Raw genomic sequence first — 18,308 nt, 5'->3', positions numbered from 1 at the left:
ACACCATTTGTGAACTGGTGCATAATTAGGTGCATGATTAGGCTGAAGCTTTCCCAGCACTTCATGAAATGTATGTATCTGCACTGGTTACAGGGATTTAAACTGCAGCCTGTGCGAGCTCTTTTTTAACACTATTCTTGTCGTCACACCTTTCCGCCGCACAATGATTCGTGGGCAAAAACAGAATTTGATTATTTTAAAGCATGAGAAGAAGCTCATGACATACCAATGTAGGGATGTGTTTCTAGGGGAGTTTTCATGGAACAGAAGGTTACCTCTTTAACAGAAGTCAACTGTTTTGCAGTTGCAGGCATGAGTTTTCCAAAGTACTCCTTTCTTTTTTTCCAAAGGTTTTGCTATCTTTTTACCTTTTATCACTGCAAGTGCACCACAAATGAATGACAAGAAAATAAACAATCATAAAGATTATGCTGTGCAGGGAAATAAGGGGTGGACAAATTCTATTGAGTAATAGCCAACCTTCGTAGTGAAATTATGTCAAGGCTTGGGTGTGATAATAGGGACCTCCTTAAGTTTGAACTAATATTATAATCTGCTTGGTATGCAAGTACATGTGTTGAAGCAAGGCCTGCTGGAATATAGGAGAGTTTGCGCTTGACTACAATTATCGGCTATTACATGCAAGTAACTCTCTACACGCTCTGTATACACACAGAATCTATTGATTGTTTAGTGATGACTGTATGGAAATAGATATGATGTTATCTAGGGCTTGTATGCTACCTCCAGAAGAGACAAAAATTGGGTGCCCACCTGGATGCACCCTTGGCCATCCAGATAAAAAATTAATGGAGCCATGCCTGTAATTGAGACAGGAACAGAAGAGGCATGGTATCATGCTGAAGGAAAGGTAAATGAATGTATGTTATCCATTGGTCATATTCTCAGGCTAGACTGTGTGATCAATGTATTGAATGCACTGTGTGGTGCCCAACCCTCCCTGACATGACCTGAAGTTTTAAACTCTCTCCACCACCAAGGCCACCCCCTCCCTCCCCTTCGAGAAAAATTTAAATGCTTCGCAAACTCAAGGGGAAAGGGGCCAATCCTGGACATTCCACATTTACACCCAGGGGCAACATCAAATGCCAATTTTGCAGCATAGAGGGTGGGTGCCACTTAGCACTTCTGATTAACATGAAACATGTAATTGCTTGTTTATAGCTTATGTTAGTTTGATCAGGGACTGCTAGTTTTCAAAATGAAGCTCATGAATATCAGTATAGGACAACAGCTTTATGGAGCGATGGAACAAATGGCAAAAGACAGCCTCGAAGGGACAAAGATAAGTGGGGATGAGAGAAGGATAGATGGGAAGGGGGTGGGTTGGTGGATGGATGAATGGTTGGATGGGCAGAACAATGGTTGATAGATGGAGAGAATAAGTGGATGGATGTAGAGAAGGATGACTAAATAATTATACTAATAGGCGCAAGGATTTAAAAAAGGAAGGATGGGTGGAGAGAGGGATACACAGGCAAAAGCATGAATGTATTGGTGAAGAGAGGCAGAATGACATCTGCAGAGAAGGAAGAATGGGTGAACGAAGGACAGCAAGAATAAAGAATGAATAGAAAAATTACAAAGATTATTAAAGGAGGACGGAAACAGATATAAAAAGAAATATGGGCCGAGGGACAGAAAGGACGAAAAAGACGGAAAGAGGGGTGGAGTGGAAAGTCTTTTCAGCACTCCCTCAGGGGAGCTCTCCCTCTAAGCCTGTTGGGCTCACTTGCTTATTGTCATTGTACACGTGGTGTAAGTGGGGCGTATTTTATTTTTCTGGCTACTCACTTGTTTACATGAAATATTTGACACTGTAATAATGTTCATGTACGTGCTTAATGTACTTAGAAAGGCAGCCTGGTGCATGACTTGCAGCATTTTAGAATGCATGTGTGATGTTGCAGAGGATTTTCTATGCATTTAGAGAGAGAAGCTGCGGCGCATAACTAATAGACGATATCCATGTGCTGAATAATGGTGTTTAAATTACCATCAGCGTCCATGAAGTCTCCCTACACACTCTCTCCTTTCACATCTCCATTTTATATTCAAAATGCATTACCTTAATCAGTCCAGTTCGCGCCTTAGGCAAGACATCTTGGCTCACATTAGAGGCTTTTACAAGTGTGAGAAAATAGCCACTTCCGAAGTGTTTCTTCAGAAACATGGAGGAACCGCAGCAGCAAAGCTTGCCGTGGGATATTATGGCAATTCGGTCTCCCAAGATGTCCGCTTCGTCCATGTGATGGGTGGACAGGATAATCGTACGGCCTGTAACCCGGGAAAGAGAAAATACACTGAAACCAGGCGTGTCTAAAGGATAAAAGGCAAAGCGTTCTTTTCATAAACTGACACAATGGGTCCACATCAACTTCATTAAATATGAGCAAAAATCTCTAAACACTATAATTGAGATGAATTGAGCGGATGACGCGGTCCTGCTTGCACGAAGCCCGAATGCTCTACAGGTGTCGTGGACCGTTTTTGCTCTTTTATGAGCTGCCTAGACCTGGTCGCAAATTTTGGGAAGTGGCATGTGGGCCTGGTAAAATAAATACTTCTAAGCTTTTATTAACAGGATAATTGCTCAGTAGCGTGAATAATGTTAGCAATTTAGGAATACATTTTAATTCCACGGGTTCCTGGCAGCCCCAGCTCAAAAACTCATGGGTTAAACTCAGTAGAGCGGATGGCCCAATTTTTTTATCTACTGAGGGCTGTGGGGAAAGGGACCATTAATCCTCTTTTAAATGTTTATTATGCACCATGTGTGCCGGCCGCGCTATATGATGCAGGGGTTTGGGGCCATCTCAATGCTTCCTCTCCCCAAGCCGAGGAAAAATTTATTTCTTGGAGTCTACTTTATCTTCCTCCCACCAGCTCAAACTTTATTATACAGCTCGGAGCTAAACCTGCAGTACATATTGGACCAAGTAAATCTGGCTCCCTTGTTGTTGTGGGTTAGCGTGTGGCTTAATCCTGAGGCCTCTCTGTGCAGAGATATCACTGGCTGTCTCAGATTGGATAAGGGCCATACCCTTCCATGGCTGAATTATATTTTCAAAAATGTTGTGCCATAGCATTGCCTGCACTGTTCGTGGTTCCTTCGAGTATCAAACAGGGTGATAAACCAAGAATCAAGCATTTTTTCTCAGAGCTTTGTGAGGCTAAGAGGTTGCACACTGAATAAGTAAGTGTTCTGTGCGGGGTTATTTTATGTCTTTGGCGCATTCTGAACCTTCACTGTACCTAGCCCTCGATCTTACGCACAGGGAGAGATCCCTTCTCTTCCACTTCAGGGCAGGAACAGTTTGGTGGCTTCTATGCTTTTGGGAGGACTGCAGCACTCTGGGGGGGAGAAGGGGGAACAAGTCGCCTTGTCCATGTGATCCTTGTCCATGTGATGGCTTGGCAGATCAAACCTTGCTATTTTTTATATTTTCCTGTACATTTTTTAATCTTCTTTTTTGATATTTTCTTAAATCCTAAATAAACTCACCTGGGTACCGGTAATATGGGGAAGTGCTATTCTACATACAGTTGCTAAATAGACATGACGTATGTTTAAGGGTTAGCTTCACTAGGTTGCAGGCTAGGAGGCTGCTTTCAGAGTCTGGTGGCCGATGGCCTGCAGTGACGTAAGAATGCCCCCATTGCCCAATTCAAGTCATGGTCCATGGCAGTGGCATAAGGAAACTTGAGGGGGCCCCCTGCAGAGTGCATGGAGGGGGCTTTCTACGCTCCAGACCAAGCCAGGAGCTCTCGAACCCACCTGTGCACAGTGCCAGAAGGGGCTCCCTGGAGCCTGGGCGCCTGCATGGCGTCAGCTGCAGGGGCTATTGTTACATCACTTGTCCATGGCAGTGTGGGGTTGATTTGCACACTTTTACCAGAGATGATTCGTTTCCAGTTTATGCTAGATTACCGACTAGGATACTTTACTTTGTATACATATCATATTGCCTCATGCTTAACAGTTCTTAAAGGGCAAAACCCTTTACTGTACACAAAGGTAAAATTAGACATCTTTAAACAAGGCATACTCTGTGCGGTCATAAAACAAAAGTTACTAATTTCACCTTCGCTTTATTAAAGTAATATAATTTCAGCTATGTTCATGAATTGCCAATCAAACATCATCTTCTCATTCTCCAAAGAATGTAGTTACACTATCCGAATTCATTTAAAGCAAACTAATCAACTTTTGTTGTCGCAGGATATTGTTCTTTTGCTAAAGAACACTATCTGGATCATCACTATTGTTTTTTCAGCTCTAAATGTGATTTTTATTTGACAATGCTGAAAATCTGTCACATGTGATATTTATTTTCAGGTTATCCTCAGTGTGCATCAACTAGATGACCTTTAATGAATATCAAAGGGTCCTCAGAAGCAGGAATGCCTCTGAAGTTTAATTTACCCCTGCATTGCCTTGTAAGCTAGGCAGGCCCTTTCCTTGATATATGGCACATTGACGTCTGAGTTATAATTTATCCCTTACATCTATAATTTGAAGTGGAAAGTCTGAGTCTGCTGCTTGAGGCGCTTCTGCAATGCAACTAGATATAACTGCGATACAAATGACATATTGGCTTCTTAGTTAAAAATGCATGAGGCACGTGGCCGCATCCAATTTGCAGATAAGGCATAATAATAGGAAATTGGATTTTACATCAAATTCTCAAGTTGTAGACCCCAGGAGCAGGATGAATGTGTAGTGGAATCTTGACAACTTAATGCTCATGCACGAATTGAGAACCAGAGAGAGCGAGAAAAAGAGAGTCCAAGATGTATTTCCATCCCAAAATAAAACAGAATGTGCCCATTTGTTAATCAGGAGTTTTAGATGTCAGATAATTGGCCACAAAAGAATCGAAGTAGCCCACACTCTCGACCTGATGAAAACTAAAAACCTACCGGGACACAGGTTAGTTTTCCTCAAGGATGACTCATATTCACCTTTATGTTCTACAGGACTTATATAGTTATGGGCATTATGAGCTTGGCATTATGAGCCTGCAGAAGTTTGTGCCTAATTATGGATTTACTTCACCTGCCACGCAATTCACCTTTGCAACTCATTTGCAGATTTGAATGAAAACAAATCTAGCTCAAATGGATCAAATTTACAAAAACGGCACAGTGGCAGACAAGAGTGGCTCCCCCTGCTAAAAATCAAAAACAAAATGATAATAAAAGCATTTTATTTTTGCCTCAAGGATGGGTCTAGGCAGTCCCCTGTGGCAGGCATGGCAGGGGGAGTGGGCGGTGGGCACTTTTAAGTGCGCATGACTGTCTTAGGCTGGCCAAACCCTCATGCGCACATAGGTTTCTCTTACCTGGCTGCATTGTACAGCCGGGTTGGACAAATGTTACAAACTCCCAGTTACTGTCTGAGAGGCAAGCCAGGGCGTTCACATCAATCCCAACACTTCTTTCATGCTGGGAATAGTTTTCCTAGCATAAGAGAAGCCCTGGGATTGGCACCTGGGAGACTGCACAGTGTGCAGCTGGAGTCAACGATCATCCGAGAGGAGCGAGGTGGCATCTGTCAGAGCTGCAGGTAAGCACAATTTTATTTACTTTAATTATGATACATTTTGTTTGTATTCCCCTCTGCCTCACCACTTATGAATGCCAGAGCCGCCAATAGTGGCAGACCCTTTGCACAGGTTAACTGGTCAACTTTCGATTACTGACTTATGTACGTAGATGTAGCTTTTATCAGAAGAGCAATACACCTTCACCCTGTTGTTTATCCTCTTCGGGTAACATTGCTGAATCCTAATAAAAAAAGAGAATGTTTTTCATTGAGCGGAGCAGGTGACAGTATCTAAACTCAATGGCCCTGATTCATTAAGCTGTGGTTGAACATTTGCAAGAGACATTATGCTCCTCTCAAATGTGTGGCCAGACGTTTAAAGTATGTAGGCTCAGGGTGGCGATTAGGACCAGCAGGAAAGAGCAGGGCTTGGCAGTGAGCACTGAAACTGTTTTGAAACTATGGCCTGACCCTTCATGCACAACAGAGCAGTAAGTGTCTGCCAGCTATTCTGTTAAGAATAAGCTTCATGATCTATGTGGTCATAGTGACAGGATCCTGGTGATCTCAAATATCTACCATCTCCATGCCAAAGTCACACAATGAATCATTTTTGATAAATGAGGGCCTCCAAGCGCCTGAACATGCCAATGCTTTGATTAACATTTCGGCCTTTAAGACAGAGGTAAGAGGGTAAATCTGTACTCTGCCACTCCTATATTTCAGCATTCCCCTAGGTCTGGACCGCCACGGTAGAATGGGTAGTTTAGCATTCACAGATTCCTTAACATTGGAATCTACATTGATCATGGGAGCCAGGTTCACAGCATTTGTGGTGGGATGGGGCACAGGTCTCAAGACCGTTTTTTGAATATTTTGGGAGGAATTACAGGTGGTACTAGAGTGTAGTGGGCTTGTCCACTTGTGAAATGTGCACAATTTTATAAATTTTAAGGTTGAACACCGCCATTAATTCCATTGGCACATCTTTTTCCCTGCTCACTCTGCACCCACACTGCACCCTATGTATCTCCTGCCTGTTCTCCTCATGCATTGCCCCTTCTGCTACCTGATCTTTCAGAACACTCACTTTCCTCTCCCCTTCTTGCCCATTCTGCTCACACACTTCCTTCTCTGTTCCCTTGCTCATGCTCTGGCCATCTACTCTCTGAATGCACTGCTCACACATTCTGTCTCTGCTCCCTGCCCCTTTAAACACACCATACCCTCCCTGCTGCTCACATACTGCTCCTTCTGCTCACACTCGTCCTCCTTAACCCACACACTGCCGTTTCTGCTGACATTGTCCTTTCTGCTCCATGTCCCCTGTGCTCTCGCTGCACCTTTCTGCTGACACATTGCCCCTTCTTCCTACCTCTTCCTCTCACACATGGCCCCCTCTACTTCCTTCTCCCTCTCCTACCTGCTCCCTCTAAAGCCACCATGTCATTTATGCTCCCTGCCCCTTCTGCTAGCTGCCCCCTAACAATCCTCCTTAAAACCTTAATGCCCATCACAATGAAAGCTCATAAGGTCAGAGGGTTCTTTGCTACAGCACTACCTGTCAACCCCACTGTTAGAAATGGGATTCCTCGTTGGCTGTGGTATGCACCGAGGACAGGCAGGAACCACCACTCTAGTCAGGGTAAGTTAGCTACACGCTAAAAGATAGCCTGTGCTCACCCTCTGGTAGCTTGGCACAGAGCAGCCAGGCTTATTTAAAGAGGCAATGTGTGAAGTATTTGTGCAACACCAGTAACACAATGAGTACACCACAAAAAGACTGCACAAATGCTTAGAAAAATAAATCCTTATATTCTGAACAAACCAAAAATGACAAAAATCCAATGCAGAGAAGTTGAGATGTTGATTTAAAAAAAACAAAAAAACATTTTTATTTGATTCTACGGAGAGTCAGAAAAAATGTTACATAAGATTGTTGTTATATCAAGATATATCTACGTTATCGCCATACCAATACATGAAGATATAAAGGAGAGAAAGCGAAAGTGATAAACCAAACGATAAATAGACCAGCAGGTAGGGAAGAGACATAACTGGGAAAAAAAGAAAAAAGGTTTAGGAATGCGGATCAGTCTATAATAGTCCAAATTATAACAGTGTCAGTTCGTGAAGAGAGCCGCAAGCTAGGCCCAATACAGGTGAGACCAAATTCTTTTGGCTTTTTCGATTGAACAAGGGCCACTGGTCTTAGCAGCTGCTGATTCACATTCATGGTTTGACACAGCATTGTCCTGAATTCCGTTACTTTTGGTGGTACAGGATCGATCCATACGCTAGCAATACATAAACGAGCACTGACATTTATGGTCATAACCAGTGAACTAAGGCTGGCATCAGCCCTGGGCTTATGACCCAACCAGATTTCCTTATTGTTCAGATGGAGTTCAAACCTCAAATGTGCTGATATCAAGTGGAATTGACTATCCCAAAATTCTTTAAGCTCAGGACATTCAGTGAACATATGGACAATAGCGGCTGCATCGAGGCGACACTTGGGGCAGTATGACCGCCTGGGGGTTCCAGACATTGCCCATTTAGAGATACAGTCTGGTGTATGATATTGCAAGATTGTTCTAAATTGCTGTTGCTTAAGGCTAATCAAGATTAATGACTTGTCTAATATTGCAAAAGCATCCGTTATTTTGATAGCAGTGACTTCGGTTGCAAGACGCTGACTCCATCGTAAAGCTTATTGCATACTGTCATCCTGGGCGTAAGACATGTATTTCTGATACATTGTGCTTATGTTTATTAGAGTTGTCTCCTGAGACGGCTGGTAGTGACAGATGAGGATTGCAGAGGCTTCTTGATCATTAGAGATATTGAATTGTAAAGGAATAAATGCAGACAAGCACTTAGAAGCAAGTATAGCTAAAATAGTTACTTTAGGTCACGCTGGAGTGGGGCAAAGTTAAAGTTCGGGCCGACTGTGATTGAGTGCCTGCAAGCTACAGGACCCATGCATGTCTCAGTGAACAAAGTACCTTTCCCTGTTGCAAACAGCGAGATGCTCTGATGTTCTCAATGCAGAGAAGGTGATGTGTCAATCTCTCATTCACGTACACAATCCGTGAGGCGGTATATCTTGGTTCTCCGCCCTGTTAAAAAGGTGACAGCATCATCATTGGGTTTCTTTTTCGTATGCTTTCCTTCACCAGGAGGAGAACCACAGATTATCATGCCCGCCGGCACCCCAGCGGAGTCCATCTTTTAGGACGTAAAGGTACTTATTGACCTTATCTGAATCAAGTGAACTACAGTGTGGTTAACCTAGGCTGTAACAATTCGCAGACACTACTTTTTTGAGGTCCTGAAGAAAGCCCCCGACCCATCAGGGCAATTCGAAAGGGCTGGAACATGTCAACCATTTATATGGACATTCCAGTGCGTTAGAATATTAACTCGTCTTTTCACGCACAACACTGTTTTTACTTACCTCGGTTCCAGACTAATTAAAGGCATAGTTTAGGTAATACGAGGCTCTTAAACCCCCAGTTTTAACTCACCTCACTTGAGCACTTTCACGTTTCCTTCACTGATCACTACTACAATAACCAGTGGTTCTCCTCCTGGTGGAGTAAAGCATACAAAAAAGAAACCCAATGATGATGCGGTCACGTTTTTAACAGGGCGGAGAACCAAGATATACCGTATCACGGCTTGTGTACGTGAATGAGGGTTTTCTAACAAAAGCCGACTAAACACATTGCAAACCCTGGTTACTCAGGTCAAGTGATCCACTCCCTCTCGATATTTTGTTTGACTACAAGGAAGCTGAATGGATTACAATCCCTACCTTCTCCCCCTCTTGATTAAATATAGATGTGTCAATCTCACCAAGCTGCAGCAGCAGAAATTCACTGTACGATGCTTCCATCTCTGGAGGTAAAGCACTGGTTCCAAGGCGATGTCCTGATTTTACTTCCGCAACCAGGTTGAAGCACCGGTTCTGTTACAAGCAGACAGAAAATGCAGCAAAATCCATGTCGCAAGTATCTACGCCACTTCCAGTGAGCCATGCACAGATGCAGGACTAGAGACTTTGATATCCCTGAATCTCAATCATCAGGAGGCAAGCCAACAAACCTTTGGAGATCACTTGGAATGGAGGCAAAGTCCAGCTCTACTTCAGCACAGCAACGGGCAGCATGACAACAAACAGAAAAGCAGGCCTTATAGATCAGCAGTCCAGTTGAGTCCTTTAAGCAGCACAGCAGTTCTTTTGGCAGAACTTCAGTTACAAGCCCAAAAGTGCCTTTGATGTGTGGGTGGCTTCAAAGCAGCTTTGAAGCAGCTTTCTGAAGTGCTGAAGTATCCTTTTCACCCCAGTCCTGTCTGTCAGGCTGACTGAGGGGGGGTAATCAGTCCTTTGTGTGGGGACAGGACACTACCTATTTAAGTGAAGTGTTAGCTCCTCCCTTCAATCCTGCCCAGGCAAGGCCACTGGAATGCAGATGTCTGTAAGTGAGTACTCACATACCTATCCTTCAGGTGTTGTGGCTGTCTAGATGGAATGCCAAAAATGCAGCTGTCACCCACACCAGACATGCACTGGAGACAGGCTTGCAGGCACACGGATCACTACATACAGAGAAATGTCCACTTTTTAAAATTGGCATTCCTAAAACAGTAATCTTAAATCCAACTTCACCAGTAGAGAAGATTTATCATTACCATTCTAAACATATGAAACATGAAAAAGCTACTCCTCTCTGATAAGGAATTATAGCTTAAAAGTATATTAAGGATTTCCCAATACTAGCCTATCAGAGGAGTAGGCCTCACAGTAGTGACAATGAAATAGGCTTTTGGTCACTACCAGGAGATGTAAAGGTTAAACGCACATGTACTGCCTTTTACTTACATGGCACCCTGCCCTTAGGGTTACTTAGGGCCTACCTTCTACCTTAGGGATGACCTATATGTCATAAAACAGGAGTTTGATACTTGGCAAGCAGTTTATAATGCCAAGTTGAAGTGGCAGTAAACTGCACACACAGACACTGCAGTAGCAGGCCTGAGACAGGTTTGAAAGGCTACTTATGTGGGTGGCACAATTAGTGCTGAAGGCCCCGTAAAAGCAGTTGAATTACAGGGCCTGGGTATATAGGATGCCACTTTACAAGGCACTTACTAGTAAATCAAATATACCAATGTCTTCAGGGAGCACATGCACTTTTGCCCAGGTCATCAGTGGTAGACAACCGAGAAACTTAAAGCCAACAAAAACAAAAAAAGGTCAGAAAAAGAGGAGGAGAAAGGCAAAAGGTTTGGGGTGACCTTTCAGGGAGGGCCATTTTCCTACACCCACCCTCCCACAGTTCTCCCCTATGATCCGTGAAACACTCAAGGCATTAGGTTGTTTAAAAAGCAGTTAAAAACCCTGCTTTTTAATTAACATCAGCAATTTTTATTTACTCTCCCCTTCTGTCTCCTTCAAATTGTCTTCTGCGCTGGGACACTCCTGAGTATCCGTGCACGCTATAAGTGCTGTATAACATAACATAAAATACAGTTTGGCTGCAGATGAACAGCAGTTGACATTAAAACCTCAGTACAGCATCAGGTCCCCGTAAAAGCCCAAGCATTGATGGGCTCTGAAGTGCTGTTGAATAGAGGACTTTAGCTGAATTATTGCTGCGGCCGGGGCCATAGAGCCCCACAGAACGTGAGTGCAATATTTGTGGAGAGGCAAGATGCACATACGCATATTCCCTCCGTGTATAAATTTGTGTAGAAAGTGTGCCTGTTTTCCTATTTGTACCAGAGTTTTTGTAACATCTTTTATTGCAGAATTTCCTAAGGAGGAGAACTGCAATTCTAAAAAGATAGCAGAATCAAGTAGATTCTGCTATAACTAATAAAAATAGATCACAGTGTGTGTCTTCAAAGAACTACATTGCCTTCCTATAGCACAGAGGATAAAATGCTGATTGCATTGTACCATATCAAAGCTTCAGCAGGGTAGTGGTAAAAAACACCTTCAGGCTCCAAACCCAAGGCAGGAGATAGAACGATATAAGTGGGAGCACAACTTTGGAACTTCTTGCAACCTGACATGTGAATCCTGCCAAGTCTGGCACCGTTTAGGGAAAAAACTGAAAAACTACCCGATCAAGGAAACTTTCTGTCCTTCCTTTATATGACCAAGAATAACCCCACCAGAGACTCTGCAAGCATCGAATAGCTTCTGATAAAGACAGATTAGGTGATAACATCCAAGAGACCAGGGTTTCCTCCAGCCCACCTCACTCAGCAAGACAGCTGCTTTTTAGTTATGACTGACTTTCTACCCCAGCAGTACTATCGGGACTCATCTGTCTCATGCCAGTGCTTTGCAAATTTAAATAAATAAATAGCGTGGATTTTCTGAACCTGTCCCCATGTTCTTATTAGTGACATAAACAACAAACATTTAGACACTTCATTTTTACAAGTTCTTGGAATGGTTCTTCTGCAGGTGGGAAATAATGATCCTTGCACCATCAATTTTGCAATGATCAAGCTTGTATCATTTATAAGGGAGATGTTTTCCAGTAGGTACAGAAATCCTCCATATTTGCTCTGTTTACGTTACACCAGTATCAACCATTGGCAATTACAATAGGTCTGGATTATGAATAAAAGTTCCTTCAGTGCCACTGATGGGTTTAGGCACTTAATAAGTCATCATTTATTCACTCTGTCACTTATCTTTGCAGTCATATATGAATTCATAAATCGGCTGACTCATTCTTGCATTTACCCTCTGACACAACTGCAATAAAACACACACAAACTCAACAAGATATGCAAGATAAATTAAACAAATACAAGTAGAAAAAAGAAAAAATGCTGTTGTATTAATATAGCAGACACATGCTTTCAGTAACGAAATGAAACATAGCTTTGGGTGTCTATCTTGCAGAGGTAGTGTCTATCGGTGATTTAAAATTCCATCAAGGCCACCATATTTAGAATCAACACATTGGCTATCTTGGACTGGTAAAACAATGATACATTATGGAAAACAACATTCCTTGGTTGTCTCCTGGTTTAAAGCAATTTGCCACATGGGAGGCAGCACACTATAGATGAAATGAGCAGCAAGTAAGCTACCTGTTAGCACTGCCTGCAGAGCTGTTGTAACATCTTAAGAAACTTTAAGATAGAAAATAGGAGAAATAAAGTAAGAAAGGGGAGATGTAAAAGGAGAAAACTGAAAAAGAAAGGCCTGGCCAATCAGCTGTGACACTAAAGCATACTCCGCAAGGGAGTCAAAGACTGATGTGGATTGAACTATTACCCCATGCAGCGAGCTCACATTTGCGGAAACAGAGTTTCAATGACTCTCATACAGACCATTGGCAGAACGGAGCTGACCCAAAGGCTCTCTATGGGCCTCATGTAGGTAAATAAATTTTACCGGTTCTTAAATACCGAGCCGTACCGAATCGGTAAATTAGAATCGGTAAGTTATATGTAGGTAAAAATTCGGTAACAGTTACCGATTCGGTAACATTCGGTAAATACGAATCGGAATTCACCGATTCGGTAAATACCGAGGTGATAATTACCGATTCGGAAAATACCGAGGTGGTATCTACTGAATCCGAAAATACCGAGGTGGTATCTACCGAATCGGAAAATACCGAATCGGTATGTACGGATTCGGTAAATAACATCACATGACTTGACGAAACAGCTAATCCTGTGCAACGACAGCCCACCCAACCAGGAACTGCCCACACCCAGGCAGGTGTACACAATTAGCCGAAGTGGCCACACCCAGGCAGGTGTACATAATTAGCCGACCCTGGAGAGGCTTGGAGTGCAGAGGAGAGGCAGGGAGCAGTTGCATGTGCGAGCGGGAAACGAACAGCATGTCCAGCCAGAGAACACAGAAAGACGGAGGGGAAAGGAGGAGGAAGCTCAAATTCAGCCCCAAGGAACTCCAGGTGCTGGTGGAGGAGGTGGTGAAGCAGCACCAGAAGCTGTTTGGGAGGCAATCCCTGCAAGTGCCTGAGGCCGAAAAGCGCAACATATGGCTGGCCATCCAGGCGCAGGTCAATGCTGTGGGAGTGACCCACAGGGACATTGAGGTCCTCAAAAAGCGCTGGTATGACCTGAGGATTGTGACCAAGAGGAAGATGGGCGACATCCAGAAGGAGGCCAGCCAGACCGGAGGTGGAACCAACAGGGCACCTGCCCTCACCGAACTGGAGGAGCTGGTGGCGGCCACAATCGAGCAAGAGAGCGTCGTGGGTCTTGGGGACGCCGACAGCTCTGCCAGAGCCGCAACACACCAAGGTAAGACGAAAGCACAGCAATGTAGCCTCCCCTACCCCTATCCCACATTCCCCATTGTGAAACGAGAATCACACTGCAGTCCACACGTGTCAGTGCAGACAGGCAATGCATTCCGGGAGATGTAGTCAGGGCAACACTAACCATGACGTAAATGTTACAGGGCAACAAGGCATGTCACGCACTCGAGGCACAAGGAGACAGAGGACAGATTGGAATGTGAAATGATTTATTGTGACGCTTGCAATGCAGCCCTTCGGGGACACTGAGCCAATGTTGTTTTTCTGTCCACAGATGTGACATCATGCAGTACAGGGCATGCTGCAGGGGAGACGGCACACCGGCCACAAAAATCACCTCTAGCCAGCACGAGTTCAGACCAGGGAGCAGGCCCACTTGCAGCCGCACCACCAACACAGCCAGCCTCGCCGCACACAGAGCCAGCATCACCTCACCGAGAGCCAGCATCACCACAACCACAGCCAGCATCGCCACTCATGTTCGAATCACCGGCCACATCTCCGCTTGCAGGTGTGAGAATGAGGAGGCGTCCAGCAGCCAGGCTACGAGCCTTCGACACCTCGTCAGACGACAGCATGGGCCCAGAAGACCGCACCGGGCCCCAGGAAGGGAGCCATCCCACTGTGCCCCACACCTCACAGGCAGCACAGACGGGAGCAAGAGGGCGCCGCAGGTCGCGTGTCCAGAGTCCACCAGCACCCACTGACGGCCATGGTGTCTTCTTGGGGCTCGAGGGCCAAATGTTGAAGCAACAGCGCCTGCAATCAAAGGCAGTTATGTCAGTCCAGAGGCACATGCGGGTGATGAAGACAAGCTTAGTCAACATGGACACAAACATTGGCGGCATGGCTGCGGGCATTCGGGACATGTCCCAGTCAATCCAGCAGTTGTGCAGCAAATTAGATGCTGACATCGAAGCACGGCGCCGGGAACGCCAGAGAAGGGACACTACCAGCAGGGCACTCAACCGTCTGGCAACTGCGACTTCCCTACTTTGCCGGCGCTCTGTGACGATGCAGGAGGGCCTAACACAGTGCTGCAGCGACCTGTCTCGGGGGATGGTGCAGGTGACAAGTGCACTAGGGGTGCTATTGACTAGTCAGGCGTCGACAACTGCTGCAGGGGATGCTGCGGAGAGCATCGACACCAGCAGCAGCATCACACCCCCCGTCCCCGAAGCACGCAGGAGCAGCAGGCGGCTTGGGGTTGGCTCTAGTGAGGATGCACAGGCCGTGCAATCCACCACTGCAGCGCGTATGCGCAAACATTGATGTGGCCCTGCTTAGCCACTTCCCATTGGGTGACGTAACCCTGGACATACTCCTTGTATAGATGGTATATTGCCAGATTGGCCTGTTCATGTGTTCATGGCGTGGTGCCACATTAAACTACGTCATGACTTCTCACAACTCGCTGTGTCCCCTCACTTACTCAGAAATAGTTGCATGTGATCTCTGCCCGTCTCTCTCTCCCATCGATTGCAGTTGGCACTCTAGCTGCGCTGCCCTCTGGCTGGCCTGACTCATCCTCGTTGTCCTCAAAATATGTTAGTTCCACATCTGTACCTTTTTTCGTGGCAAGGTTGTGCAGCATTGCACAAGTGGCAATAATCTTGCAGCAGGTGATGGGTTTGTACTGGCGTGCGCCTCCGCTCTTGTGGAGGCAGCGGAACCTGCTCTTCAGTAGTCCAAACGTGCGCTCCACCACATTGCGTGTTGTTTTGTGGGCCACGTTGTATCGTCTCTCACTCTGGGTTGCTGGGTGTAGGTAGGGAGTGAGGATGAATGAACGGCATGCATATGCACTGTCGCCTGGATGAGTAAAAGGGAACCATCAGTTACATGCCTCTATACACTCTGATTTGCAGGTTTCAAGGGGCGTCACTGTTACTTACCCAGCAGGTATCCCTCTCCGAATTCTCCGGCACTCAGTCGTGTGTAGATCCCACTATTCTGGAAGATGTAAGAGTCGTGGGTGCTCCCAGGAAACTTTGCAACAATATCTGTGATGATGTTCCCTGCATCACAGGTCACCTGCACATTGATGGAGTGGGTGGACTTCCTGTTCCTGTAGATGTGCTCTGTATCAGCTGGTGGACAGATTGGGATGTGTGTACCATCAATACAGCCGATGACATGGGGGAACTGTGCCATGTGATAAAAGTCTGTTTTTGTTTTCTGCAGTGCAGCCTGTGTGTTTGGGAAGCTTATGTAGTGGTGCATTCTCTGCATCATGGCATCCAGGAACTTCCTGAAGAAACGGGACAGGCAACTCTGGGATACACCACCCACCGCAGCTATCACCACCTGATAACTGCCGGATGCCAGTAGATGTAGGCTGCAGAGCACCTGCACATGTGGTGGTATGGCGTGCGCCCTTCTTGTTGGCTGGTCCAGGAGTGGGTGCAGGTCCCTTATCAGGTCCATGATGGTTTCGGGGTGTAGCCTGTACCTCTCATGTATCTCTGCATCAGTCAGCTGGAATAGTGTGATGCGCTGTCTGTAGATTTGTTCCTCCCGTCGCCACACCCTCAGTCCTGCTGCCTGTAGACGTAGGCGCCTTGCAATGACGTACATGGCGGCCATGTTGTCCACGCTGTTGCATTTTGGGATTGCTTATGTGCATTGTTGATGGTTACCACCTGCTTTCAATCCGTGTTAATTACCGACTCTTATTTACCGATTTTCCTGGATTTCTTAATTACCGACTGCTCCTACATGTCATTTTAAATTTTTACCACTTCATATTTACCACTTCATATTTACCGATTCGTTAATTATGTATTCGGTAAATATGAATCGGTATTTTAGAATTCGGTAACTATGAATCGGTATTTACCGCCTCATATTTACCGAAAAGTGGTTTTTGGACTCCTACATCTCCCTTGTCTGGATACCGGTCGGTAACGGCATATTTACCGAAAATCGGCCGTTACCGACCGGTATTTCGCTACCTACATGAGGCCCTATGTATCTAAATTGATATATATTTACATAAATTGTTATATGTATTCATTATTTGTTTTAATTACAAGATCCTGGCAGAGAGCTAAGAGATTCTAGCAAGAATTATTACAGTGGAAAATGTCTCCCCCTGGGGTTTGTCAGAGGCGGCAACTAATTCAATCATTCCCTACAAATCTAGTCTTTGGCATTTGAAGTAACAAAACACTGACTTATAGGTTTTAAGACAGAGAACTAGCAATCAGCCTTTAAATGCCTTTTGACTTTAACATATGCTTTTCACTATCAATATGTCAGGCCTACTGTTCATAATAAATCTTTTATAATAAACAGGTCAGACTTATGGCGTCTGTTATAAAGTCATCCTTATGCCCTAGAAGCCCCCTTTTTTTGATGAATGATACTTATGGTGCCTTACTCTGACTGTACCCTGGGCTCTACTAACCAGGCCAAGGGCCAGTGCTATGAACAAAAAGGTGCATGTAATAGGGTACACTTACAATTGGCAATGACCAACCTATAAGTCCCAAGTAGATAATGGGGCCCACCAGGTACAATATACCTATACATCCCTAGTATATAATGGGGCATGGAGGTTTAGAGGCCAAGCAGATTTCCTGCACTTGCAATTGTGTACTGATGTGTGCACGCTTTCATTTTAAAGGCTGTCCTGCCTTGCAGCCGGACTTTCAAAGTAAATTCACACAATTCTTATTGACAGACCCTATAAGTCCCTAGTATATCATAGAGATAGGGGGTTCACATTACCTATAAGTCACTGGTATCTAATAGGGCATGGACGTTTAGAGGCCTAGCAGATTTCCTGCACTTCCATATGTAGTTGGAATGTAGGCTGAGTGCCTAATGTCATTTTAAAGGCAGTCTAGCTTTGCAGACTATCCTTAAAAGTAAACTGTATGCAAACTCAACTTTAGTGGTATGGGCACTTTAAACGTGATAATGTACCTTATTTTTACATATTAGTCTCCCCTAGTCCCCTAGGTGTTTCGGGGGGGGGGGGAAGGGAATGAAACTCTAAGCAGGGACCTTAGAAAAAATGTTTTATATACCCTGGTGAGGAAAAACTGCCATGTCATTTCCCCCCATTGTTGATACTTAGCTCCATAGGCTAACATTGCAATATTTTATTTAGATATAACTATTGCTAGGAAATGAGTAAAATATCATTCAAGGACTTAAATGTTTGTTATTGATAAGGTCCACAACTTGCTACTGTTGAATGTATCATAAGTAGTACAGAAGAGAAGTTATAGGACGTTCACTTCAGTAAGCCAAAATCCAGCCTTCTAGTGATCTATGCTGATTGGTAAGCCTTAACAGGCTTAGCCAGGCTGCTTTGACTAGGTGGTAAGGGGGTCTGACGGAGCAGAGGTTATTTGATGGAGAGAGCTCTGAAGCTGAGGAGGATAGGTCCTGCAGTGGGG

At 44.8% G+C, this 18,308-nt stretch overlaps 1 protein-coding gene across 4 annotated transcripts in view; it reads right to left on the bottom strand.

Annotated features, from left to right (window-relative positions):
• The window catches only part of LOC146861982 (phospholipid-transporting ATPase ABCA1-like), a 3,104,259-nt gene that overhangs the window by 1,355,728 nt on the left and 1,730,223 nt on the right, over positions 1-18,308 (bottom strand). For all 4 annotated transcript variants that reach the window (XM_085641135.1, XM_085641137.1, XM_085641136.1 and 1 more), the window contains exon 23: positions 2,090-2,298. In XM_085641135.1, coding sequence (XP_085497261.1) covers positions 2,090-2,298 — 209 coding nt within the window. The remainder of the gene's footprint in view (positions 1-2,089; positions 2,299-18,308) is intronic.

This window comes from Triturus cristatus, chromosome 2_2 (genome assembly GCF_964204655.1).
Source record: "Triturus cristatus chromosome 2_2, aTriCri1.1, whole genome shotgun sequence".
Classification (NCBI taxonomy): domain Eukaryota; kingdom Metazoa; phylum Chordata; class Amphibia; order Caudata; family Salamandridae; genus Triturus; species Triturus cristatus.
The sequence above is the reverse complement of the archived record's forward strand: the minus strand, read 5'-3'. Positions and strand labels throughout refer to the sequence as shown.